The 20,202-nt window shown below is 45.2% G+C and overlaps 1 protein-coding gene across 1 annotated transcript in view; it reads right to left on the reverse strand.

Moving 5' to 3' along the window:
* Nucleotides 1–233: 233 nt before the first annotated feature.
* LOC119899950 (phosphofurin acidic cluster sorting protein 1-like) overlaps nucleotides 234–20,202 on the reverse strand; it is a 34,371-nt gene continuing 14,402 nt past the window's right edge. The window contains exons 7-24 of the mRNA XM_038714776.1: nucleotides 19,402–19,488; nucleotides 19,076–19,135; nucleotides 16,832–16,983; nucleotides 14,258–14,351; nucleotides 13,503–13,589; nucleotides 13,335–13,420; nucleotides 13,114–13,246; nucleotides 11,375–11,479; nucleotides 11,185–11,285; nucleotides 10,903–11,057; nucleotides 10,692–10,802; nucleotides 9,437–9,539; nucleotides 6,809–6,851; nucleotides 5,760–5,805; nucleotides 5,417–5,510; nucleotides 5,124–5,311; nucleotides 3,636–3,746; nucleotides 234–3,438 (exon numbers count right to left, since the gene is read on the reverse strand). Of these exons, the coding sequence (XP_038570704.1) occupies nucleotides 3,326–3,438; nucleotides 3,636–3,746; nucleotides 5,124–5,311; nucleotides 5,417–5,510; nucleotides 5,760–5,805; nucleotides 6,809–6,851; nucleotides 9,437–9,539; nucleotides 10,692–10,802; nucleotides 10,903–11,057; nucleotides 11,185–11,285; nucleotides 11,375–11,479; nucleotides 13,114–13,246; nucleotides 13,335–13,420; nucleotides 13,503–13,589; nucleotides 14,258–14,351; nucleotides 16,832–16,983; nucleotides 19,076–19,135; nucleotides 19,402–19,488 (1,869 nt within the window). The 3' untranslated portion in view covers nucleotides 234–3,325. The remainder of the gene's footprint in view (nucleotides 3,439–3,635; nucleotides 3,747–5,123; nucleotides 5,312–5,416; nucleotides 5,511–5,759; nucleotides 5,806–6,808; nucleotides 6,852–9,436; nucleotides 9,540–10,691; nucleotides 10,803–10,902; nucleotides 11,058–11,184; nucleotides 11,286–11,374; nucleotides 11,480–13,113; nucleotides 13,247–13,334; nucleotides 13,421–13,502; nucleotides 13,590–14,257; nucleotides 14,352–16,831; nucleotides 16,984–19,075; nucleotides 19,136–19,401; nucleotides 19,489–20,202) is intronic.

Below are 20,202 nucleotides of genomic sequence, written 5' to 3' on the forward strand. Positions count from 1 at the left end.
CTCAGATTCTCGGTCAACACTGGGGGGGGGGGGGGGGGGGCAGATTTGACTTTTAAAACCTCTCTACTGGAGGAAAGGTTATGGGGTCATTAAAAAATAAAGGGTTAATCCACTGGAGGGCAGGAAGCGATCAGATCATTTAAAGACAATCTGACCAAGAGGTGGACATACAGTCTGCCTCTAACTGGAAGTATTGAACGTGAGGATCCTCTTGTAGAAATAAGTGAACAAAGAGACGTCCAGTTTTGTTTATTGTTTCAAACATCCTACAGGTTTTACATCTTTTACAAAACTGCTCACTGCCTGTTTAAAGGGTTGAAGCTCTGCAGTGTGCAGCAGTGATGATGGGTTATTAAACACAAACAAGAAAACTTCATGAAACACAAAATAGTGAAATTCTAAGGGCCAATTAGAGGCTAAGCTTTGAGTTTTTTTTAAATCAATCCAGGTGAGGTCGCTCCAGCAATTTTGTGGCAATACTTTAATAATGAAGAAATGCCTCTTCAAAAAGCCCATTCCTGAAGGCATGAGAGGGTGGGAAACAGGAGGCGCCGTTTCCCACCCTCTCTTATGCCTTCAGGAATGGGCGTTGTCACACCCTGATTGGCCAAGAGGGGAAACACTGCTGATCGTAATCATTGTTGAAAAGTCAACAGGTGATCTGAATGATCCTCTAATGAACCCAGAGGAGCGCTGGACAATGACCCAAAATGAATATGGAAAAGGAAAATAAATTAGCAGCAAATTGGTATGAATGAGGAACAGCTACAATTTAAACCACTGGTTCGCAAAGTCAGACCCCCGGGGTTCCTTGAGGGGGCTCCAGGGGGTCCTCAGCAAAAGAAATAGTCAGTTACTTTCCCAATACTACGATCCATAAGTAACACAATGACAGAATGTATGATGGTGGGGGTCCGTGGCCTTATGGGTCCTTCATGTCACGATGCCTGAAATTTAGTAATCAATACCAATGAAATTCCACAATACTTTATAGCAATTTGATACCACGGTAAAAAAACAGAAACAAAAAAATAAATCCCATCATGTACTTCATCATACACTCCTTTAACCCCTCAACAGTGATTGTTGCAAATTTGCATCACACCTCTGCCTTTCAGACTGCAGCTGAGATAGCATATGTATTCCCCAAATGCCTGTTTGTGCATATTCAATAGGTACCTGGGAACCTTTTGCATGCACTGGTTTCTCGTTTATGCCTGTTGTCGTTAATTTGCATCATACCTAATTTATTTTTTTTTTGTAAATAAATTCAGGCATCAATGGGTTAATTAAAACATCTGAACATTACAAAGAACGACTAACATCTGTGAAAGCTGTGAGAGGATGTCCAGGACAGATGAGTGGTGGTTTGATGTCAATATATTCATAAAGGAGAAAACGGTTTAAATTACAACCTTGCAATGTGCATTTTCAATTTGTGCATTTACTATAATCAGTCCTCAAACCCTGCACAGGCTCAGAATGGTCTTGAGGAAAATCTGGGAGGTCCTGGGATGTTTTTCTGAGTGACTCAATTGCACTTGTATTTTACTTTACATAAGTACTAACAGTGCAGGACAGATGCTAGATGCTTTTTGACTCACAATAATGCTCACCAGGTTTCATAATTAAGTAAAGTGAAAAATTATGACATTTAAATGTAATTCATTAAATAATAAATAAATAAATTAGTTAGTAAAAATTAGTTAATAAAATCACTCTTTTTGTCAGTATGAGGAGACAAAATATTACCAGGCCATATTTTCTCCCTCTAAATTTTCACTTGAACAGTGTTCATTCAGCTTTTTTTCTTCCTGTGCTTTGAATGGTGGGCGCCCGGGGCGATGGCTGGTGCGCGAGCAAAATGTTACTGTGGAGGATGCGAGTGCTTAATTATATCGGACAGCGTGCAATGTGGTTATAAGGTTTCTGGGAGAAAAAACTACGAACTTGAAGCAGGAATCAAGGCTAACCACCCGGGAATTGAGGCAAGTTAACGTCTCCTTTGCAATAAAAATTTGAACAAAGCTAGCATTCAAATTTTATAAAATAATTTATCAATATGTGAGATGAGTGAAATAAAGACTCAAATTATAAATATCTCGGTTTTCGTTAGAGCCGATTGACCAAAATTCTAATTAAAATTATAAGAATGAGTAAGAAAATAACAATCAGATTAAAATAGCCAGACTTTTAGTCAACTAAAACTTGATTAAAAAAATAATATACATTAGACTAAATATGAAAAAAACTAACAAGGACATTTAACACAGGACTAAATTTAAAAATGGCTGACAAAATTAACATTGGTGACTTTGTGTGTGAGGCCATAGAAATGTTACAACGCTTTCATCAAGTTGAAGTTATCACATTATAAAGTATAGTCCTCCCTCCAGCCCCGCTCACTCTCTCTGTTTGGTTTCATTGCAGTGTGCTCTTTAGCACTCAGAACTCCCCCTGCTGACCATAAGGTGCCTCTGCAGACCAGCCATTTCAAACCCAGCCTCCAGTCTTTGGGCCACGCCCCCTTATCTGCATACACTCCTCAATCCTAAATGCCCAAATCTAAATAAATGCATTTTTGATTTAGACTTTTAGTTTTTGTTTTAATTCTGACCCAATAATCCCTCCAGATTTTCGGTACGTAGCAAAATCGAGCATTGACATGTTATCTGAATTTTGGTCGACTTGGTACCGAAGTATCAATTACCCTGACATCCCTAACCCTTGAACCGCTTCTTTAAACAGTGAGTGGAATGGAGTGAATACGTGGTGGAGGTCAGGGTGTAAGTAAATGTACAAGCCAACCACCCAGGCTGTAAGACTGACCGTCACTTTGGGGTCATTTGGTTGACTAACAAGATATTTGATATATATTATAACAGTCAAAAAGAGGCTCTTACCTCTAGGGCCCCAGGGCCACTAACTGTGAATAAGCTGAACTTTTGTAGATTTGGGCTTGAGGACCTGTTTGTTTTGTCCAGCTTTGAAGAACTAAAAAATAATTAACAGTTAATCCACTTACACACTGCATTAATATTATGTGTTATTATTATGATGATGATAATTATCATCAGATAAATACACTTTAGGCTGTGTACAGCATTTACAGGAAGTAATAAATATCCACATCAGAATTAAAATAAATAATTAAAAAGTAACTTATATGGTTCAAATATTTCTATTCCAACATGACATGAGTGAATAAAAGGCAAACAAGGTTTCTGCTCCTGGTACAAAACTGTTCAGCCTATCACTTCACCATCTGCTCACAAGGACATGCCCACAGGAGGTCATGTGAGACAGGTGAGGAGGAGGAGAAGGTTCAGGGTTTGTTGTAGCCGAAGATTCCCACGGGAAAGTATTTAACATGGGTCGGCCACTGAGCAGCTAGCTGGAAAAACTTGACATCGTTCCACTCCACTCCATCTATAGAGACTGAGAGAGATGAAGGGGACGCTGTTGCTTTAAATCTATCAGCATGATGTCATCAGTGTGTGTGTGGTCTGATCAACAGCAAATGTCATGTTGGAGGTCTCAGCAGCTGTTGGAGGGATTGTAATAGAGAAGTCCCCACTGGGATAGAGGAACAAACATGTGTGTGTGTGTGTGTGTGTGTGTGTGTGTGTGTGTACCTCTCAGTGTGTGTTGGTGTTTGGAGGTACAGATCAGTCTGCTGATTCCTTCGATCAGCTGACTCCTCGACTCCGCCTCCTTCTCCTTCGTTTTCTTACTGAGGAACATGACTGACAGACACACAAACCATCATCACCATCATCATCACCACCATCACCACCCTCACCATCATCATCATCACCATCATCATCATCACCACCCTCACCATCCTCACCATCATCACCACCACCCCCACCATCCTCATCATCACCATCATCATCACCATCCTCACCATCATCATCACCATCACCATCCTCACCATCATCACCACCATCACCATCCTCACCATCATCACCATCCTCACCATCATCACCACCATCACCATCATCACCATCCTCACCATCTTCACCATCATCATCACCATCCTCACCATCATCACCACCATCATCACCATCACCATCCTCACCATCATCACCACCATCACCATCCTCACCATCATCACCATCCTCACCATCATCACCACCATCACCATCATCACCGTCCTCACCATCTTCACCATCATCATCACCATCCTCACCATCATCACCACCATCATCACCATCACCATCCTCACCACCTTCACCACCTTCACCATCCTCACCATCATCACCACCATCACCATCCTCACCATCATCACCACCACCCCCACCATCCTCATCATCACCATCATCATCACCATCCTCACCATCATCACCACCATCACCATCCTCACCATCCTCATCACCATCATCATCCTCACCATCATCATCACCATCATCACCATCATCATCATCACCATCATCATCATCACCACCCTCACCATCCTCACCATCATCACCACCACCCCCACCATCCTCATCATCACCATCATCATCACCATCCTCACCATCATCACCACCATCACCATCCTCATCACCATCATCATCCTCACCATCACTATCCTCACCATCATCACCACCTTCACCATCCTCACCATCATCATCACCATCACCATCCTCGCCATCATCATCACCATCACCATCCTCACCATCATCACCACCTTCACCATCCGCACCATCATCACCACCTTCACCATCCTCACCATCATCACCACCATCACCATCCTCATCATCATCACCACCATCCTCATCATCATCACCATCACCATCCTCATCATCATCACCACCATCACCATCCTCATCATCATCACCACCATCCTCATCATCATCACCATCACCATCCTCATCATCATCACCATCACCATCACCATCCTCATCATCATCACCACCATCACCATCCTCATCATCACCACCATCACCATCCTCATCATCATCACCACCATCCTCATCATCATCACCACCATCACCATCCTCATCATCATCACCACCATCCTCATCATCATCACCACCATCACCATCCTCATCATCATCACCACCATCCTCATCATCATCACCACCATCCTCACCATCATCACCATCATCACCACCATCATCATACCTCCTCTTCCTCACCTTTCTTGTTCTTCTCTTTGGTCACCACCGTCATGCTCATCAGCTCTCCTCCACTGATCCTCGACACCTGCAGACAGCGGAAGTTGCTCTTCAGTGTGTTCTTCACCCCCACCTCCTTCCTCCGCTCTCCTCCTCCTCCCTGACTGCTCCAGTAGTCCACCTGCAGACCCATCACTTCCCCCGGACAGCTGGACGGACAGGAGGAGGCGGAGACACAGGACAGCGGTTAGGTCGTAGTAACAGTAACAGACTCCATTTTGGAAAAAATGTGTCTTGCTGTAAACAAGAAGTACCTGGTGGAGGGGGAGGGGGGAGGGGTGGAGGTGATGCTGATTGGTGCTCCTGGCTGAGAGGGAGGAGATCCCAGTATGATGTCATCAGAGTCAACTGTGGAGAGAGAAGCAGTTCGATCTCCTCTTCAAAGGAAATGGTTACATGTTTCCTGTATTTGCTGTGTTCTGTCAAGTTTATTGTTTTTTACAAGGATTAAATTAAGGAAATACAAAAACTTTATAATCAATCAACAATTCAATAATAGATTAAGGAAATCTTAATAATTATAACCAAATCCAGAGGGCAGAGGGAGGTGAAGGGGGAGGAGCTGGAGGGAGGAGGTGACAGGTGAGTCTGGTCTACCTGAGGTGGACCGGAAGTTCTGCTCCACGATGCCGACCTTCACCAGCTGAGAACACACACAAATACAGAACCTCAGTTTGATCTGGAACACCTGACGCCTCAACACAGCACTGCAGTACTACTACACCGTCAGGATGCACGATACAGAACCAGTACTGCAGTACTACTACACCGTCAGGATGCACGATACAGAACCAGTACTGCAGTACTACTACACCGACAGGATGCACGATACAGAACCAGTACTGCAGTACTACTACACCTACAGGATGCATGATACAGAACCAGTACTGCAGTACTACTACACCGACAGGATGCACGATACAGAACCAGTACTGCAGTACTACTACACCGACAGGATGCACGATACAGAACCAGTACTGCATTACTACTACACTGACAGGATGCACGATACAGAACCAGTACAGCAGTACTACTACACCGACAGGATGCACGATACAGAACCAGTACTGCAGTACTACTACAACAACCTACAACAACAGGGTCCACGATGCAGAACCAGTACTGCAGTACTACTACAACAACAGGGTGCACAATACAGAACCAGTACTGCAGTACTACTACAACAACCTACAACAACAGGGTGCACGATGCAGAACCAGTACTGCAGTACTACTACAACAACAGGGTGCACAATACAGAACCAGTACTGCAGTACTACTACAACAACCTACAACAACAGGGTGCACGATGCAGAACCAGTACTGCAGTACTACTACAACAACCTACAACAACAGGGTGCACGATGCAGAACCAGTACTGCAGTACTACTACAACAACACGGTGCACGATGCAGAACCAGAACTACAGTACTACTACACCGATAGGATGTCGAAGACTTCTGTTGTCTGTGGCCTTTAACGAACACCATTTCCCTTAGAAAATTGCGGGTTAAAGGTCACAACTCTAGAGAAGAGTCCATGAGCGAGTCAAGTGTCTGTGGTTAGTTCCCGCCAATCAGAGTGAGACAGTCGACTGTAGTAACTGTAGCAGTCATGGTAGTAGTAGTAGCTGACAGTATTTCTTACCCCGATAAAAGGAACGAACTTCTGACAGGAGTCGTCGTCGGGGCTGCAGGAGAAGAAGATCAGAATCAAACAGCAAAACAGACCTTCAGTCAGGAAAATAATGAAACGTAGTTTTTCTCTGTAAACACGCGTTCCACAGCAATTCCTTTAATGTCCACTAGATGCTGCTGTAACCAGGTTTGCACTGAAGTGACTGTATAGAAGTGAATGTGAAAAAAGCCCAAACCAACTATTTTGTGACAACATGCAGATGAATTTCAACTCTTTCTGGTGCGAGCGGGCCTTCAGACCTTCAGTGGTTAGTGCACTGATTTAATAAGTGTGCCCCTGTTTTGTTATCAGCACGCGCACACACAGTTGCACAAGCATAGGTGTGCATTACGGCTGGGTATCATTCAAAGATTTTTGATATCGATACGATACCTCGACTTCGATACCGGTTCCTGAACAATACTTTTTTCAATACCAATTTTATTCTCAACAAACTGAGAACCGTTGTTCTTTGTATAAAGTAACTTAATAATCACATTATTATCATTAATATTGTTTATTTTTATAATGGTTCCTTTGAAAAATTCTTCTGCTTGTCAAAAAGCAAGACATATTTTCAATGTAAAGTAGGCCTATATTGTGTATCTGTTGTTTTTATTCCTCTTTCTTTAGTTTTTATAATGTCATTTCATTGTTTATTAATTCTATATATTTTATTGTTTATATGTGAATTTGTGCTCTGGCAACATTACAACCTAAACAACTTTGTCACTTACTGATCCTTCAGAAATGCTTGGGAAAACGTAGCTCGGTCAATAAAAGAGCTTTGATTCAGAAAACAGCGACGCTGCCACCAAGCTACTGAGAAATCTAGTTAAACTTGTAGCGACATTACTGCCCGGCACTGCTCGTATGGTGGGCATGTTGGAGCAGGTTCGGCGGCAGTAGGGCTCTGAGACGATGACTGCACCGGCTTTGTCTTCTTGCAGTCAAAGACGGGGCAACTTTCTGCTCTTAAGTTTATTCCATGCACAGTCAAGTGCTTCACCAGCTTTGTCATGTCGCCGCTCTCTTATCTTACGTCACAAATACTGCATCGCGCGCTGTTGCATCAAGCCTGGTGCAATGTAGCCACACTTTTGATTTTCTCCACGTCTTTTACATCCACGAGTCTCTTGCGTAACCGGCGTGAACTAGTGTTTACATCACCACAGCCAATAACAATCACTTTTAGATTTGGGCACATCAAGCATGCTGCATGCTTATTGGATAATTGACGCTAACAAGAACCTTTAGTTATCAAAATTTGGTACCAAAAGACAAGACATTTTTTGATACTCGATGGTACTGAGGCAATTTGGTCGGTGCCTAAAAAGTATTGAACTCAATACCCAGCCCTAGTGTTCATAATGCAATACAGTCCAGGAGACGGCAGATGGTGGTAACACAAATCTGTAATTTTAGCACTGATCGACGTTGCAGGAAAACATGGATATAACAACAGAGGTTTTACAATATTTTAACACTTTCAAACAGAACCACATTTGTTCATCAGGAAACCCCACTTAGACTTAACATGTTGCTGACAGCTTCTTTGTCCAAATCAGGACAAATAATTATTATTGCAGCAAGTGGTACAGCTAAACCCAAAAGACCCAAAATGTCTCTTCAGACACACGTGGGACACAGAGACGCTACAGAGAAGCTCTTATTTACACAGGTTAGAGCTCCCAGCCAGGAAACAGGCAGCAGCACCGGACCCAAATCCTCATGTTGGTTTGAGAACCAAGAGTATATAGTATAGGAGTATAAATTGGCCATAAAACGTCAAAGGAGGAGAAGGCAGCAGATGAAGTGGGAGGTACAAATCAAAATGCAATAGAGAAAACATTTTAGTGATTTTTATACTCTGCCCTCTGGAGAAGGTGAGAGGAAGTTCACCAACAGGCTGCTCCAGAATGGCTGTCGGACGGTCGGATGAATTTCTGAAATTTTGGTCGGCCGTCGCCGGGCTATCGCACAGTTGAAGCAGAACCACGAGTGGATTTCCCACGATCAGTTCCTTCTTTTCTCACAGCGCCTGCGTAAAGTGGTGAACGGCATCTCAAAGTGCCATGGCAGCACAACGCTCGCTATCAAGTTAACAGTCTGTACAGTAAAACGTAGCTAGTTTACCTCCAATTCTCTCAAAAGTGCAAAATTAACATGCCATGCTGTCCACATCTTCCCAGCTCCCTGGTCGATAAACACCAGCGCCTCTTTTTTTAGACGTTTCAGCACACAGCTGATCAGGGCAGCAGTTTTATACAGTGTGAGCACCTCCATCGTGAGCTTTGGCTTTACATCGCAGATGATTTACTCGTACAGTGTGAGTTGGAATGAAACAACAACATTATCTCATTGTTATTGTAGACTTATGAAAATGCTGGTGAAGGATCTCAAAGTAGTCTGATGTTACGGAGCCTGAAGCAAATTTGTGTTATTTGATTATTTTCTCTACAGCTACAGGGAGGTTGTGCTGATGTCACGGCGCTTGGCAGACAGTCCCATGAAAAGCGGTCCTCTCTGTAATTCTGTAAAATGTTGATAGAGGTGAAGGGGAAGGCTGAAGGTGGGATCCTGAGTGAAGACATGTACCTCTTGTGTTTGCAGGTCAGCATGGCCTCTGAGATGGGACACAGGTGAGAAACAGCAGCTCCGCTCAGGTACTGAGACACTCGACCTGCTACACCGACAGGATCTGTCAAACAGAAGGAGAGCTTCAGATAGGGACGTTTCCATCACTGAGCTTAACCTGTCAAACACTAAGACAATGAAGAAAATGAACACCACTCCTGCTTTCTCTGTGGAACTGCCACTATTCTGCGTCCTACTGGACAGACAAACTAACATTACTGCAAAGCATGTGAAACATATTGTGATGTTGCGCTTCAGTTGGCTCAAGTTAGATAACGTTAGCTCACCAGCTAAGGCCGAACTGTTGCTAACGTTATCCAGTGCAAAATACTATTGTTGTTTGGCTTTCCACATTACTTCACCAGCTAAAGCGACCCATATTAATATAACATGTGGGCTAAACGCCGTCAATGCAAACTCGTCAGGGGTGAAAAGGTGATTCTGATGCGACCGAGCCGACCAATCACACTTCTTGTGGCTACGCATAGGTTTCACGCAGAAGTACAAATCAGACAGACTGTCCACGCTGTCCTCTCCCACAAAAATCAGAACTTAGATAAAAAGGAATTATCTTCTTCAAAGACGGCAAGCGTTTGGCCGCATTTTGGACTTAATATCTCAAAAATGCACTTTACAAAACTTCAGCCAACTCTGGTCGAGCGATGGACATAAACTGACCCATAGTCTGGTCCATTTCCTGACGGCCGTACAGCGTTTAGGACACAGCATGTTCACCTGGTGGCGGCGCTGCAGCACAAAGTGTATCCTTTACTGCTACAGGTGTTAGTGATGTTAATAAGAGCAGCGACAGTGAGGGGTCCATAATCATACTCTCATTTAGTTGTTCTCATACAGGCAGAAGACTGAAGGTTAACTGCCAGTTACGGTTTATATTGCGGTTCAGTGGATTAATAACAGTGAATAAATGACTTTTATCAAACTTTGAGATTCCCAAATATTTCCACCCTTAGAACATTCTGCAAAGCAGCAGGAGCCCAACCTTTAGGGGACCCTGAGCACCACAGCAGACAGGAGTCTGAGAGAAGGTCCTGCAGGTATTTAGGTTCATTTGATTCTCTTTGTTCTGTTCCGAGAAAATGTGTCCTGATGGAGGCCTCATGAGATAAGGTCATAAGTTTCAGTGGAATAAAAGGTCAGGGGTCACTGTGACCCTGAGAGCCCCCCCGTCCCACTCCTTCAGGGAACATAAAGGTACCGAGAGGAGGAGGCTCCAGACGTCCAAACAGCTCCCTCCAGCCGGCGTCCATGAACAGGCTGTTGAATTTACTGTCCAGAGCAGCCAGGTACTTGGCCAGCGGGTGGGCTCCTGGTGAGGTAATAAACAAAAGGAGCGTCATGGGAAGGTTAATGGGGGGCTGGTTTATATTTTCAGAAGATACAGTATTGTGAGCCGAGTCCCTGCGTACCAACGGGCAGGATGAGGAAGCGGACATAGTTCAGCCAATCAGGCGTCTTGCTGGCCAGCTGCTCTACAAAGCAGCAGAGGGCAGTGCTGAGGTAGCTCTGATCTCCACCCACCGCCACTTTCATGGGGGGCGGCGTCTGGGAGTTACAGTTACAGCTGGAAAAACCATTAGTGTGTTACTGTTATGAGTGTATTGATCATAAACTGATGAGACTGTAGCAGCAGCTGATCAGAAGTTCATCATCCTACTGATGAGTGAAAGTGTGGATCAGATGATTCTTACAATCTCTGGATGCGGCTGATGATGGCGCTGAAGGCGGCCTGAACGTCAGCTGCTGAGACGGTGCAGACGATTGGCTGATCGAAGAGGAGCTCCGACAGATACTGAAGAGAGAGAGAGAGGGGGGCGAGAGACATTTGCTTTCCTTTCATCACAGTGTAACGATAGCATACAGACGGACAGATGGACAGACCTGTCCCTGCCAGTCTGTTGTGTTGATCAGGATGATGGAATCGGGAATCTGGTCATCAGAGAACAGGATGTGGTTCAGCTGATCCAGGACCGACTTCCTAGCAACCTGAAGACACACAACACACATCAGTACATCTGTGTGTGGACCACAGTCTGTATAAACGACGTGGGTGTAGCCGCCGGATAGCTCCCGTTGGTTTGTGGAACGCCATTTTGAATCCTCAAGTTTGGCATTTTGGCAGCCACCATCTTGATTTTTTGCAACCAGGCACCAGGCGTGACCACATTTGAAGGAGACGCTAGCTAGCTTGGTTAGCAGGGTGCATCCGTTATTCATCTTAATATCTTGTGATGTTAGCTGGGATGCTAATTTTAGCTAGCGACAAACAGTCTTAAAAGCAGCCGACTCCTGATGAGCTTTTTCAGCGGCGCTGGTTAAATGTACACAGAGCAGCGGGTAAGAGTCCTGATTGACAGGTCGCCATGGTAGTGACTAGTCAATCAGCTTGTAGCCCCGCCCTAAAGCCTCCCCTGCTTCCTGGTCTCTGTTCCTCTAAATGGGACCATAATTTACTAAATGAACATCATGCTGTGTTGAAGAAGACTAGAAACTAGAGACTGAGACCAGAAACTCATCAGGAAAGTGTTTACTGAGGGAATAAATCAGCTGACAAGTAGAAACATTTTCTTTCTGCAGCCGCTGGAGTCGCCCCCTGCTGGCTGCTGGAGAGGACGCAGGTTTAAGGCGCCCCCTGCTGGCCGCTGGAGAGGACGCAGGTTTAAGTCGCCCCCTGCTGGCTGCTGGAGAGAACGCAGGTTTAAGTCGCCCCCTGTTGGCTGGTAGAGAGGACGCAGGTTTAAGGCGCCCCCTGCTGGCCGCTGGAGAGGACGCAGGTTTAAGTCGCCCCCTGTTGGCTGCTGGAGAGGACGCAGGTTTAAGGCGCCCCCTGCTGGCCGCTGGAGAGGACGCAGGTTTAAGTCGCCCCCTGCTGGCTGCTGGAGAGGACGCAGGTTTAAGTCGCCCCCTGCTGGCTGCTGGAGAGAACGCAGGTTTAAGTCGCCCCCTGCTGGCCGTTAGAGAGGACGCAGGTTTAAGTCGCCCCCTGCTGGCCGCTAGAGAGGACGCAGGTTTAAGTCGCCCCCTGCTGGCTGCTAGAGAGGACGCAGGTTTAAGTCGCCCCCTGCTGGCCGTTAGAGAGGACGCAGGTTTAAGTTGCCCCCTGCTGGCTGCTAGAGAGGACGCAGGTTTAAGTCGCCCCCTGCTGGCCGCTAGAGAGGACGCAGGTTTAAGTCGCCCCCTGCTGGCCGCTAGAGAGGACGCAGGTTAAAGTTACTTTTGCATTGGCTTTCTATGCTACTGTCCTGACTCTGGAGTGTGTTGCAGAAATTTCTGATGATTGTGTGATGAGAACGCAACATGCTTTGGAACTGTTTTTTTTTTTCTAAATGGACTTTTGGTGTTTGTGACACGTGAACCAGTCTTTAGTTTCTCACAGTGCAGAAAACCTGAAAAAGTTCCAGTTTGCAGTTTTGTTCTGGATATTTCCTGCTGTTCTATCGCTGCTTCCAGATTCATCATTCTGCTCATTTCTCTTTTAATTTAAACATTTACTCAGCAGCTTCTTCCCTGAGGTCTGTTCACGTGTCGAGATACAAGAATTCAGACAGATTTTAAACAGATAATCACAGAGTTTCTGCTTTTATTCTGAAAGGTCTACTCAGACGTTTCACCTGTCTCACCTGGGGAGGAGGCATCCTGCAGTCCACCGACGTCTCACTGTCCACGCTGCTGGTTCTGTCTGTCCCTCTAGAGTTCTGCCTGTCCTTCATGGAGACGCTCCAAGGATGGCGAGACAGCTGACTTCCTGTCTTACTGCAGAGAGAGCAGACAGACAGCTGACGTCCTGTCTTGTGTGTAGGTGTGTGTGTGTGTGTGTGTATGTGTGTGTGTGTATGTGTACCTCGGTGACATGTGTGTTTGGGACTCAGTTTTACAGAGTTTGGCGGCCGGGCCTGCATCTGTTCCCACAGCAACGTCCTCGACTTCCTGTGAAAAGAAGAAGAAGTGTGAATGCTTGTGTGTGAGTGTGTTGGCACTGATAGACAGTAGGTCCCTGGTCCACACTCACCCCGGGGACGGCCTCCTCTCCTCTGGACTCCTCGGGGCCTCGAGGCCCCTGAGCTGCAGGACGCTCTGGAGACTGCCGCTCTGCTGCCTGTTAATGACAACAGAGAGTGGTTACAGCCTCTGGCCTGCAGGGAGCAGCAGAGTCTGTGGCTGACTCTTCTTCTGCACCAAAAACATTCACACATTCACATTCATCTCTTTTCAGATAAGCAGTAAAGCCTGTAAGGGTTGTCCCCCCTAAACCCTGAGCCCTGAACCCTCACAGGCTTTACTGACGTCAAGAAAGAGGCTGCAAGGGCTGAAAATGCTGTAAACAGGAACGGGACAGAAATTTGCCACTTTGTCAGATCTGAAAAGAGAGAGGTTGTTACATCACATCCTGCCTACAAGCAAAATCACAACAACAGTACAGAGTGTCTGCGGCCATTTTGTGGCCTGATGAGGCTTTAATGTTAGTGAAACATCAGGAACGACTGATGGATGAATGTAAAGTTTACGAGGGTGGAGCCAGAGGAAAGCTAAACCTAAATCAAAGGGTTCAGTTTATGTACGGTGGCCTATTCAGGACATATCAGACCAAAGCCACATTCAGACTTCTTGATTTCGTTAACAGATGTATAATGTTCAGAGCTCATGTTGCAGAAACAGAAATCCACAGGACTGATGATGCTGATTCCCTTTAACTCTTTCTCTCCAGGTCAGTGGCATTTTGAAAACACTGTGAGCGTGTTTGATCAGAGTATCCGTTGTACTCACTGCTGCAGTCTGTTCTTTCTGTTGGCCCCTCTGACTGTTCGTACTCCCGATCTCAGTCTGAGAGCTCGACTGAGAAATCCCCTCGAAGAAAGGCCTGTGGGTCAGACGTCACACACAGAGAGGCACCTTTACAGCGACAGCATCAAATACAAGCAAACACGTAACACCTGTGGCTGGTCCTGCACCTGATCTTACTAAAATCACACTGAAATTGTCCATTTTAATATATCAATGTGACAAAGTGTCAACTTCAAATGTTTAAATAAATAAATAAATAAAAATCAGCGGTTCATGTTTGATTCTGGAGATACATTACGGAAAATGTTGCTGTGTCACATTTTAAGACATCAGGTGAGTGTTACATCCTGAATACAGTAGAATTATCCCTGGCATGGCGTTGGATTAATGCGATCATATCAATGTTTCCATCATCATTGAACTAATTAACTTTGCTGAACGCCAGCTGCGCTGTGTGTTCACATCCTGTCGCTCTGCAACACCCAGACAACTTCACATGTTGTCGTCATGCTTCTCTGTGACCAGTGATGTGATTGGCTGACAGTGTATTTAACACTGCTGATACATGATACATGATGGGAATGTGTTTTACATCCACAGTTCTTTCTGTACAGACTGTGACACAGTGGAAGTCGGGTAGGTGTATTTAAGTACCCCTGATCCAAACCCAGGTGAAAAATAACTGGGATCCTCCAAAGACCACTTCCTAACCAGGATCCTGTGCATGTGAACATCTTTCATCTGCATTTACAAAATACACGAACACTTCACAAACTGTTTTGTGTTGCTGCTGAGAATCAGACCAGGGTCTAACTGTTCAGCTCGGTGACAGCTGATTGTAAAAGTCTGGACTGAAATCAGTTTACCTCAGTGGAACTGCTGGATCAGATGACTGATCCACAGAGGCAAAGTACATTAGCATGAGGCTTTAGCTCAGAGTTTAACTTTGATGGGATTAAGTGGGAGATCCGGGAGTCCAAAATGGAGGAAGCTATCATGTTAGCTATGTGTTTTCTCAAACCCTCTCTGGTCGAGAACCAACTGCTCCACAACAGATGCAGCCCGGCCTGCTCTCAGGCGTCACACAAGAGTTTTTAAACTGTCTCTGATAACCTCGGAATATTTACTGGTCCAACCAGTAAATCTGAAGCCAGCAGTGATTCATTATCTGAACATCCACGAGTCAGGAGTCAGCAGTCAGGAGTCGGGATTCAGGAGTCAGGAATCAGAAGTCAGGAGTCAGCAGTCAGGATTCGGGAGTCAGGAATCAGAAGTCAGGAGTCAGGAATCAGGAGTCAGCAGTCAGGATTCGGGAGTCAGGATTCAGGAGTCAGCAGTCAGGAGTCAGCAGTCAGGAGTCGGGATTCGGGAGTCAGGAGTCAGCAGTCAAGAGTCAGGAGTCAGGATTTGGGAGTCAGCAGTCAGGAGTAATGATTCGAGATTTGGGAGTCAACAGTCAGGAGTCAGCAGTCGGGAGTCAGGAGTCAGGAGTCGGGAGTCGGGATTCGGGATTCGGGATTCGGGAGTCAGGAGTCAGGAGTCAGGAGTCAGCAGTCAGGAGTAATGATTCGAGATTTGGGAGTCAACAGTCAGGAGTCAGGAGTCAGCAGTCGGGAGTCGGGATTCGGGATTCGGGATTCAGGAGTCAGGAGTCAGCAGTCGGGATTCGGGATTCGGGAGTCAGGAGTCAGGATTCGGGAGTCAGGAGTCAGCAGTTGGGAGTCGGGATTCGGGAGTCGGGAGTCAGCAGTCAGGAGTCAGCAGTCAGGAGTCAGCAGTCAGGAGTCAGCAGTCGGGAGTCAGCAGTCGGGATTCGGGATTCGGGAGTCAGCAGTCAAGAGTCAGGAGTCAGGATTCGGGAGTCAGGAATCAGGAGTCAGGAGTCAGCAGTCGGGAGTCGGGATTCGGGATTCGGGATTCGGGAGTCAGGAGTCAGGAGTCAGGAGTCAGCAGTCAAGAGTCAAGAGTCAGGAGTCAGGATTCAGGAATCAGGAGTCAGGATTCAGCAGTTGGGAGTCGGGATTCGGGATTCAGGAGTCAGGATTTGGGAGTCAGCAGTCAGGAGTAATGATTCGAGATTTGGGAGTCAACAGTCAGGAGTCAGCAGTCGGGAGTAATGATTCGAGTTTTGGGAGTCAACAGTCAGGAGTCAGCAGTCGGGAGTAATGATTCGAGATTTGTGAGTCAACAGTCAGCAGTCAGCAGTCAGCAGTCAGCAGTCAGGAGTCAGCAGTCGGGAGGCGGGAGTCGGGAGTCGGGATTCGGGATTCGGGAGTCAGGAGTCAGCAGTCAGCAGTCAAGAGTCAGGAGTTGAGAGTCGGGATTCGGGATTCAGGAGTCAGGATTCGGGAGTCAGCAGTCATGAGTAATGATTCGAGATTTGGGAGTCAACAGTCAGGAGTCAGTTGATGGGTCGGGAGTTGGGATTCGCGGGTCAGGAGTCAGGATTCAAGATTCAGGAGTCACGAGTCACGAGTCAGCAGACAAGAGTCAGGATTCAGTAGTCAGGTATTCTCTGTAGTGTAACACAATGAAAACGTGTTTCTATTGCCTGACTTGAGTTTGGGTTTTGGTGTGCTGATGATGCTGTCGTTGTCGTCCAGCTCCGGGCCGCTGTCACTCGGGTTGTAAACCTCCAGACTGTCATACAGGAGGTCCAGGTCCTCCTCAGCCTCCTGACTCTGACCCACTGGATCTGAGTCCAGAACCTGCACGACACAAGCTGATCAGCCGGGATGACAGAGATGAGTCTTCTCAGTAATCTCAGGTTGTTTGAGGTGACACACAGATTTACAGGATGTTAGTTAACATAGCCGGATTAGGTTTTCTTCAGGGTTTCACTGCTTCAGCCGGTATAGCCCCATCACAAATATATTAAATATATTTATCCCTACAGGCGCATCTCAGAAAATTAGAATACTGTGAAAAGGTTCATGTTTCAAAAAGTTAAACTTTCATACATTCTAAATTTGTTAAATATAAAGGCCTTTTTTTGTTTTAACCTTGATTATTACGGCTTACAGCTTATGTAAATCAAAAATCCATATCTCAAAAGTATTCACTAATATATTTACTTTTTAATTAAATTACGGGAAGAAATTTTTCCGGGATATTCATATTTTCTGAGATGCATCTGTATTTAATTTAAAGGTTATTAGTACTTTTGGCACACAAACCATTAGGACCGAATCAGCTGAACACACATCACCAAATTACCATCAGTTTTTGGGCTGAAAACGGCCACGACTGATCCGATTTAGCCTTGGAGGCAACATTTGTTGAGGAAAGTTAGATGAGAAGGTGAAACAAACCAGAGAGAACGTGTTAGTCAGGAAGCTTTAGAGCTGCTGGGAGGTGGGTTTTGGATCCTTTGGACAACGACAGGCTAGTTTTTTCCCCCCGTTTCAAGTCTTGACGTTAAGCTTGGCTAACCAGCTGCTGTACAGACAGGAGAGTGGCATCGATCTGAACATTCACTTCTACCATTTCTATCCTAGATCCATTTCAATTCAGTTCAATTCAATTTTATTTATATAGCGCCAAATCACAACAACAGTTATCTCACAGCGCTTTTCATAAAAGAGCAGGTCTGGTATTATGAGTGGCCCCTCTACAGAAACGGCTCTTCTGTCTGCAACAGAAGCCCTAAGGTCAGCTAAAGCTGCAGCCCAATCCTCGGTTCTTCTCCTGCTTGACCTCAGCTGCCTTTGACAGAGTCAATCACAGGATCCTGCTATCTGCACTCTCAGCAATGGGCATCTCGCGCAGAGCACTCCTGTGGTTCGAATCCTACCTCTCAAGGCGTTCCTACAATGTTTTGTGGCAAGGACAAGGTCCTCTCACTGCCTCTCCACACAGGGGCCGCAAGGCTAGGTGCCCATTCTCTTCTAAATTTACACCATCTCACTGGGGTCGATCATTCGATGCCATGGCTTCTCTTACCACTGCTACGCAGACGATACACAAGTCTACCTATCCTTCCCGCCAGACGACCCCACTGTCTCGGCGCGGATCACAGACTGTCTCTCTAACATACCTGCATGGATGAAGGCTCGCCACCTTCAACTAAACCTCTCTAAGACTGAACTCTTGGTCATTCCAGCCAAACAATCTATCCACCATAACTTCAAACTACAAATTGCCTCCTCAACCATCACTCCAACCAAGGTGGTGAGAAACTTGGGCGTCATGATTGATGACCAGCTGTGATGAAACCAAAAGGACCAAGGATCAAATTCAAGTTATTAATGCGCAATAAAGAGCGACTACTGGGTCTGCACCCATCTACCTAACTCCATGATACAAGCTCCTGAAAACTCATCTCTTCAGAGAACACTTCCTCTTATAACACCTTTAACCTCTAACCTCTAACATGCACTTCCTGTGCTCTTCTTCTGCTTCTCTCCTTACAATTCTCTTGTATTGATTGCGCTATTCGTTAACTCTAACTTCTTCCCCCAGGTATTTACCCCATTGATGGCGTACGACCTAATAGCTCTTACTGCTGCCAAATGAGTAAATGCAACTAACTCTATTCAAGAGAGAAAATATATTTCATTAAAGAACTACTTATTTAATAGTGAATGAACTTGCCTTCTTTGTACACATGACACAGTGACAAAAACATGATATTAAATTAAATTAAATTGTAATTCATATAAATAAATACATATTTGATGAGCTTATTAACATTTTTATCAATTTAGTGTTTGGTGCCGCCCCCGTCCGCAGCGGACATTACGCCCTTTAATAATTAGGATGATCCTTGAAATGCATGCAGACAGATTTTTTTATACAAACCTCATCAGTAACTTTGAATCTTTTCAGCAGAGCCACAAACTTCTGTTTGAAGTTCGGTTGCTGAACAACAGAAACACAGAGAAACAGAAGCAAAGTGAGACAGAGTTAAAGAAGTTTGTACCGTTTCATTTGGTCAAACTGCAAGCATTTTCATATCCTAAACAATGCAATGTTACAATAATTCTTTTTCATTGACACACTACAATAAATGCTGCTGTATCTGCTGAGCAGACTAACGTACAATGTAACTGATGTTCTGTGGCAGGACGTGCTGCACGCAGTCTGACAGGTGTGTTCCTAGAAAACAGCGTATGATTAGTCCTCACCTGCGTCAGGGAAGCTGTTCGGATCATTTTCCTGCGAGACTTCTTCGTCTTTCCCTTGACGTCATCATCATCATCATCATCCAAGTCCTTTGAAACAAATAGATGAGATGTTATGAATGTGAATCTCGATACGATTCAGAAACGTTTGCTAGCTTAGCCACATTAGCAGAGCCGCTATTGGTCCATCACTTCGCTTTAGAGTAAAATATCTTGGTAAGTGCTGGATGATCCTGGTTTAGAGATTCATACTCTAGAGAGGATGAATCCTAAAGACTTGGTGAACCTCTGACACCAACAGGTCCATCACTTCAGGTCATTACAGTCAGGGCTCTAAAACAGCCTCTGCTCAGATGAATGCTAACAGAGCTTGCTAATATGTTTGCTAAATGTTAAATGTGTTAACATTGTGTGTTAAATGCTTTACTGCTGCATAGTAACATACTGAAACTCCAAATATTAGTGACCAAATGTTGGCATAACATATCAACATGTAAAATATGAATATATACACTCACTGGCCACTTTATTAGGTACACGTGTTCAATTGCTAGCTAATCAGCCAATCACATGGCAGCAACACAGTGCATTCAGGCATGTAGATGCGATCAAGTCAACTTGCTGAAGTTCAAACGGAGCATCAGAATGGGGAAGAAAGGTGACTTATTTAAGTGAGCTAATTGTGGCATGGTTGTTGTGGCCAGACGGGCTGGTCTGAGTATTTCAGAAACTGCTGATCTGCTGGGATTCACACGCACAACCATCTCTAGGGTTTACAGAGAATGGTCCGAAAAAGAGAAAATA

This window comes from Micropterus salmoides, unplaced genomic scaffold (assembly GCF_014851395.1).
Source record: "Micropterus salmoides isolate LMB-PRFRI ecotype aquatic unplaced genomic scaffold, ASM1485139v1 Ms_hic_scaffold_12, whole genome shotgun sequence".
Classification (NCBI taxonomy): domain Eukaryota; kingdom Metazoa; phylum Chordata; class Actinopteri; order Centrarchiformes; family Centrarchidae; genus Micropterus; species Micropterus salmoides.